The sequence below is a fragment of the Sus scrofa genome, chromosome 14, assembly GCF_000003025.6.
Source record: "Sus scrofa isolate TJ Tabasco breed Duroc chromosome 14, Sscrofa11.1, whole genome shotgun sequence".
NCBI classification, from domain to species: domain Eukaryota; kingdom Metazoa; phylum Chordata; class Mammalia; order Artiodactyla; family Suidae; genus Sus; species Sus scrofa.
The window spans coordinates 34523474-34530870 of NC_010456.5; the positions used below are offsets into that span (position 1 = coordinate 34523474).

Below are 7397 nucleotides of genomic sequence, written 5' to 3' on the forward strand. Positions count from 1 at the left end.
AACTGTCAGCCTATGTCACAGCCACAGCAAAGCAGGATCTGAGCCATGTCTGTAACTTACACCACAATTCACGGCAGTGTTGGATCCTTAACTGACTTAGCAAGGCCAGGGATGGAATTCACATCCTCATGGATCCTAGTCAGGTTTGTTAACCACTGAGACATGATAGGAACTCCTGCTACGATTTCCATACAGAACTATACTAAGGTAGGTGTAAGGAACCACTTACAAAGCAAAGGTGCTTTCTGGGGAGGAAGAGTTGGCCTAAAGTTTTTAAATTTTTTTCTTTAAACACCTCCAGTGTGAATGGTTGTTCCCATTGTAGTTTAATGGCGTAAGTATAAGCATGAACCCTCTGTATGGTTCCTGAATCAAGTGCCCATTGATGAAACCCCACACCCAAAAGGGCAAACACTTGGAGGCTAAGTTCATCCACACAATGTTTTTATTTTTGTTCAACTATAAGCAAACAGCAGAATTAAAGCAATGCTTAGCAACTCCAGACTAGCTTTCCTCACATCAAAGAAAAGTGATCAATTTAACAGGCACAGACTTTCAGATTTCTGATAACCTCCTCAACCCAGCCCTGTAGCTCATCCAGATGGCTGGGCTTTAACAGCAAAGTGACTCTCTCCCTATTCCTTTTTCCAGTATTGCTCTTTAAAGGAGCAAGAGTAGGATACTAACACCCAGTAACCAGCCTGAGCTGTGTGCCACGTTGGGGGTCAGCGGACCTGACAGCCTCTGGTCATGTTGGTGAGACAGGGCTGTGAAAACACAGGCCAGAAGATGCCATCACAGACAATTCTGGATTCAAGCTCATAAAGGTGGAGGTAACAAATCTGCTCTTTTTTTCAACTTCCCTTACAGTCTTTGATGTTCTAATACTGTAGACCTGGTCTTTTAACCAGAATTTTTTTTCTTCTTTAAAGTCTGGGTTGCTATTCTTCTATTAACATTTTGATGACCCCAACATAGTACCAAAATACCCCCCACCCCAAGTGGAGTTCAAATTTGAGCAGAACACAAACCCCCTAGAGTTAGAGAGGACAGGCAGAAGGAAAATTCACCCTAACCTAAATCTGACTACTCAGGAAGAGGGAAAGGGGAGAAACCCACATGCATCACTAAACTGAAACACTGCTTGGGAGCTCTGGGATGATTTCCATCTCCTGGCTTTCCTCTACTTCCCAGAAAGCTGCTCGTAGAGTTTAGGCACATAGTCGTCCCATTCTGCCTGGTAACATGTGCCGGCCACCGGGGCCCCAAGCTGGTACTTTTTGCGGAAAGACGCCACCTTGAATTTGCCACGGTGGTCTCCAGATCGGTTGCTGAGGATGGGCTCGTCACACTTCAACGGCCCGTCCTGCTCGTAAACCAGCCAGACATAGCGGTGAAGGCCTGTGGGGAGAGGTGGGAGGGAAGATATTACACACAGCGAGACATCTGAGGGATCCAGACCACGCCCATTCCCAGAGGGGCAGTGAGGATCCTGAGAGGCTGAAAATCATGCAATGGCTCTCGGCTGCAAGTGGTGTCAAGGCCTCCTCCTCCCACTCCAGGACCCGGTGGCTGGCCATTTTCCACCAGAACGTCCATTTTACTTTTCTCACCATAACAGTGTTACCTAAAGTTCTTATTCTCAAATTTAATTTCCTCACCACAAAGAGAGCTAACCATTTTCGCCCCAGAACCTATGCTAGTGCCTGGTAAATAGGAGGTACTAAAAAAATATATGGCAAGTGGATGGAGGACAGAGCCCATCACTGACCAGGTGCTCATCACACCACAACAAAGCCCAATATTATCTCTCCACCTACAAAACCAACTTCCTTAGAAGACCAGACAGCGACTTTAAAAGAAATGACCCACACTCAAAACCAGGAAGCAAGCACTGTATTAACCAAGCAGTTTTCTACAAACTCCAATTACTGGACACAGATAGGTACCAAGAGCTCTTGGGCTAAAAAAAAAAAAAAAGTTATTTAAATATTGGTACACCTAAGCTCACTGTAGGTTTATTCACAATAGCCCAAAAATGAAAGCACCCCAAATGTCCATTGATGGATAAACAAAATGTAGTATGCACATGCAATGGAATATTATTCAGCCTTTAAAAAGAAGGAAATCCTGGAGTTCCCACTGTGGCTCAGAGGGTTAAAAAGACAATTAGTATCCATGAGGATACAGGTTTGATCCCTGGCCTCGCTCAGTGGGTTAAAGGATCTAGTTTGCAGTGAGCTGTGGTGTAGGCCGCACATGAAGCTCAGATTGGGCCTGGCTGTGGCATAGGCTGGCAGCTGCAGCTCTGATTCAGCCTCTACCCTGGGAACTTCCATACGCTGTGGATGCGGCCCTAAAAAGAAAAAAAGAGAAAGAAATCCTGTCACAAGCTACCACATGGATGAATCATGGTCTGAGTCTACATATGGCATGGATCTTCTATGGATCTACTGAAATTCTCATATACTGCTGAGAATGTAAACGTTTTCAACCATTCTGCATTTCCATGGCCTAACAATCCTACTCCTAAATATTTACCCAAGGGAAATGGAAACATGCCCACCAAAGGGCAAAAATGTCAACAGTAGCTTTATTCATAAATATCCAAACACTGGAAGGAAGCAATCCACATGTCCAGTGGCACATGCTCACAATGGAATACCAATGAGCAGTGAAAAGGAATGAACTACTAATACAACAGTAACTGAATCTCACAGGCATTATCTGGAGTCACCAAAAACAAAGGCACATGGCATGACACCATCCATGTGAATGCAAGAATAGCAAGAGTTATCTATGGAGAGAGGCATCAGAAAATGATTACTCTGGGGAAATTTAACTTAAAAGGTCACTGAAGAACCTTCTGGGGTGACAAAAATATCCTACTCCTTGTTTTCGATGGTGCTTTCGTGGATGTGTGCATTGGTCAATGTTCACTGACTAAGCCCTTTTGATATGCTTATTTTATTGTATGTACGTTGTACCTTACTAAAAGTATGAAAGAGAAAAAAGGGAAAAGTGAGTTACTGAAGCTCTTTTTATTAATGAGATCATAGCTCCTACTTGAGAGAACTGCTTTATTCTCATGGGTGTACTTGCCATAATTAAACGGCCTGATTTTATAACTGCCCTAGGGAACTTAAGAGATCCCTGGGAAGATGTCCCTCTGCCATCCTCTAATGAAGGCATCAGAGAACCATCTAAAAGCCATCTAAAGCTTCTGGGCCGACAGATAAAACATGAGGTCCCTTGTTAGGGACCTTCTTGTACCTCTTCAGAGTGACTCATGGCTGGACAATGTGTACAAGAGCCAGCATTCTGCTGTGCTCCACTTCCTTGTTCCAGCAAATGGAAATTTTTCTTTAATGCATGACAGGTGTTAACAGTGTCTTTCTCAGCATTAGCCTAGGAAGTACTTATTCAACTTGGAAAGGTTCCATACAGCATCCTCTCTCTTTCTTTAGATATATAAAATATATATCATAATGTAATGCAGTATGTGTAGCTTTAATACAGTTCTCAAGATCTTCAAAATCTTTTCAAGATACCATGCTAGATTTTCAAGAGAAAGAGGGAGAAGCATGTAAATAAACTATACTTCAATAAAACTTAAAAAAAGGAAAAAAAAGAGGGAGCAAGAAAGAAGCCATTTTTAAAATAATTAATTTGGAAAGCTATGACCATTTCTGAGATCTTTCATGGGAACTAGAAACTCAAATATCCCACAGACCAAGGGCTGAATACCAACCTTAGATGATTTTGCCATTTAATCTACATATGGCTCCCCTTGGGAAGTTATTCTGCAACATGGCTTCCTTGGTATCTCGCCAACCTCCCTGCTGCTAAAGGCCTAGTGGCTGAGAGGCAGTGCTAAAAGAATGTCCATTTAACTGGGACCCAAGGTTCTAGTCACCTTACACTACTGCAGGTCTGAGCATCCCTGACAGACAACTGCCTTAGAGGGGAATCGAGTTGCCTAAAATCTCCGCTAGGCTAAGGGCTTTCATAAATATAAGAATAAAACTCTAAGAACCAAGCTAAAACTTAGCAGCACTTCAGGCCAGTCCTGACGTGCACCCAGGCTCCCCTCCCCTCTCCCTCGAAAAGCAGCCTTTACTGACCTGTGCCCTTGGGAGGCCCAGAGCCCACATAATCGGAGAGGACTGTGCCACTGCTGATGTCGTTGCCCTTCATGTTGACCACCAGGAAATGGTGCCATTCCCTATGTGGAGGAATAGAAGACCATCAGCACCACGGGAAGTTAGCACCCAGTGACAGACAAGACAGTCGGCCCTGCCTTCTTGGCCAGCGCGAACTTCCTGTGCCAGCAAAGGGGACCCAGCTACGCCCTCCATCCTTCCCTCAATTCTCAGGCAGAGGTCAGCAAACTTCTATAAAGGGCCTAACAGCAAATGTTGTAGGCTTTGTATAAGACACCATCTCTAGCACAACTATTCAACTTTGCAGTGATAGCATGAAAGCAGCTATAGACAGGACATAAATAAGTTACCACGGCTGTAACTTTAATCTAGGGACACTGAAATCTGAACTTCACTTAAATTCATAGAGTATTACTGTTCTTCAATTTTTCCCCCATTCCTTTAAAAACATTAAAGTCAATCTTAGCTTGTGGGGCTGTACAAAAACAGGTCTGAGGCAGATCTGGCTCTCAGCCATAGTTTCTAAACTCTCACTCTATGGAGTAAAAGGGAGAGAAACAGAAATGTACACTCAGGCTGAGGCATGGATATGCACACCCAAAACCAAGTCTATTTCTCCCACCACAGCATGTCCAGCAAGGGACTTGGTGCAAGAAGCCCCATGTCACATGTGGATGACCTGATGTTCCCCATCTTTTCCCAACTTGCCTGTATTTGGGGTCCTTCCTGCTGGGAGCATCCGGGTCTGTCAAGACCAAGGTGTAGAGTTTATCTGGATTCAGTCCATCCCATGTAATGCTGGTGGGCCTGCTCTTAACCTGTAGGAAGGAATGGATTTGAAATTTATTTATTTATGTATTTATATATATATATATATTTTTTATGTCTTTTTGTCTTTTGTTGTTGTTGTTGTTGCTATTTCTTGGGCCGCTCCCGCGGCATATGGAGCTTCCCAGGCTAGGGGTTGAATCGGAGCTGTAGCCACCGGCCTACGCCAGAGCCACAGCAACGCAGGATCCGAGCCGAGTCTGCAACCTACACCACAGCTCATGGCAACGCCGGATCATTAACCCACTGAGCAAGGGCAGGGACCGAACCCACAACCTCATGGTTCCTAGTCGGATTCGTTAACCACTGCGCCACGACGGGAACTCCCGATTTGAAATTTAAAAGTCAGAAATGCTGAAGAAATCAATACTCTTTTTTTGACCTCATATTCCTCAAAGGTCAAGCAGAATAAATTGTTAATAAAAACTCAAGTGTACTGACGCTACTAAGGAGCTGAAGTTTAATATACGTTATTTATTTTAGTCTCGACAACACTATGGGGCTAATATCCTAGCATGTTATTAACAGAAAGAGATGGGTCAGGATTTAAACCCTGATACTGAGTTCTCTCAAGTACAACCTGAAATAACAGGATCTTTAGATTGCTGACACATTTCCTAGGGCCTGCTAAAGTGAAATCTGAATTAACTGGATGTTTAAAAATGCAGAGAAAATGAGAAAGCCGAGACGGGCAGACGTGAACAGTGAGTCCGGGAAAGAGAGGCTGTGAGATGGACACTTTATATTTAAACAACAAATTCTAAACATTTAAACCAATAAACCACCCGAGCAGTTTATTCACACCGTTGCCTCGGAGCTTCTAGACCAACAGCTTGCCACAATGTCAGGATTCTCCACTCCAGAAGCAGCCAGAATCAGGCTGCGCTTCAGCCTTGGGCGTCAAAGGCCAAACGGTAAATAAAGCAAGGCGGTTACCCTCGAGCCTTCCAGCTGCGGAACGTACTTACTTTGGGTGGCTTCAGGCCACAGATCGCTAAAACAAAGGACGATCGCCGAGAACTGCCGAATACTGGTTACATAATGCGTCATATGCCCTCGGGTGGAGCTCTTACTCCCGAAATTAAGGCCTAAAACCCCCTGGCCCTAGGGGAGGCTCTGGGGGCTTGTGGGCAGCCACTGACCTCTCCCGCCGGCGACTGCTCTCTCCCCGCCCCTACCCCAGCGATCTAGGTTGTCTCCAGACCTACGCCACTGCCAGCTCCTCGAAATCTCCAGGAAAATAGATCCATTTCCCCTGCAGGCCGTGCCCCGCCCTCCACGTGCCGGATTCCCGGGGCCCGGAAGGTCCGCAAACCTGCGGCACGGGAACCGCGACCCCCTTTCCTCGGTGGATCCGCCGCACGGAAGCTGGAACTTCCTCCTCACACCCGCTGGGTCCCCGCTCTGCCGGCCTGAGGGCCTGCCGGCCTCAGACAGCTGTACCCCCTCCGACTCGGGTACCTGGGTAGGTGTCAGCACTTTGCCCAGCTCGTCGACCTCAGCCCCGCCGTATTTGACCTGCAGCGGGTGCTGTGGCCGCTCGTCCACTTCCTGCAGGCTCAAGGGCCCGGACCACTTGCCGAGGTCCACTGGCATCGCAGGGTCGAGCGGGGCGCAGTGCAGGAAGAGCAGCAGAAGTAACACGCAGCGAAGCTGCACTGGGCTCAAAGCGCTTTCCAAATTGGACGGAGGCAACGCTGGTCAAGAGGCCCTGGAGCGCATGCGCTTGAGCAGCGCCCCGCCCCGCTCCTCCAGTCGCTGGCAAGGGTGGGCCTCATTGTGCCCTCTGATTGGTCGAGCCCGGATCGTCCGGCGCGCCAGGTCAATGCAGCAGGATTGGCCTTTCTTTTTGCAAGAAGGCGCTTGCAACCTGCCACCCGCGGTGTTCCCAAACACTGTGCCAGAGCTTGCAGAACTCTTTTTTCAAGATGTACATTTGAGCTATCTTTAATTTTTTTAAAAACCTTTTTGCATGGTTTTTTGCTCCACTTTTCTAAACGCAGAAATGGTAAGGCCTTGCTTTTCTTTTGCATTTCTTAAAACAAGTGTCATTGCACAGCCGCGCTGTATTTCGCGCATGCTCACTGGTTTCCGAAAACTGGGAGAGGACCTAAGGTAACTTTTGAGCATTTTTTCCCCAACAAATATATTTGCACATATATTTGATCCCCCTACACCCACTGGATCCAGACAAGATTCCTGGGAAATGATGGGGTGGTTTTTTCTTTTTTAGTTGTTATTTGTTATTTGAGGGAAAAAATTTTAACCTGTCTATCCAGTTCAATAAGGATGAAGTTAGCCACTGCAGTCCCCATTCTACAATACACCGTGAATGGAATTCAAAACAAGAAGAGAATGAGGCACTCCGGTTTGGAAGAAAAAGGCAAAACACTCAGATATACTCCA

The 7397-nt window shown here is 46.1% G+C and overlaps 1 protein-coding gene across 2 annotated transcripts; it reads right to left on the reverse strand.

The window, feature by feature from the left end:
• On the reverse strand, positions 428–6765 carry PEBP1 (phosphatidylethanolamine binding protein 1). 2 transcript variants are annotated; one of them, XM_003132890.3, is made up of 4 exons: positions 6453–6765; positions 4872–4981; positions 4125–4225; positions 428–1401 (listed from the first exon to the last, which is right to left on the reverse strand). In XM_003132890.3, the coding sequence occupies exons 1-4, from the start codon at positions 6585–6587 to the stop codon at positions 1184–1186; spliced, it is 564 nt and encodes a 187-aa protein (XP_003132938.1). In that variant the 5' UTR covers positions 6588–6765; the 3' UTR covers positions 428–1183. The 2 variants fall into 2 exon arrangements, with proteins under 2 accessions (XP_003132938.1, XP_020928716.1); XM_021073057.1 differs by having other exon boundaries at positions 6510–6714.

What these genes read in the sequence shown, in the direction of transcription:
- PEBP1 (XM_003132890.3), bottom strand. Translation starts at nt 6,587, where the DNA reads ATGCCAGTGGACCTCGGCAAGTGGTCCGGGCCCTTGAGCCTGCAGGAA. An exon ending in AGGAAGGACCCCAAATACAG is followed by an intron (nt 4,226 to 4,871) that starts GCAAGTTGGGAA and finishes TCCTCCACATAG; the next exon opens with GGAATGGCACCATTTCCTGG. An exon ending in TGGGCCTCCCAAGGGCACAG is followed by an intron (nt 1,402 to 4,124) that starts GTCAGTAAAGGC and finishes CTCTCCCCACAG; the next exon opens with GCCTTCACCGCTATGTCTGG.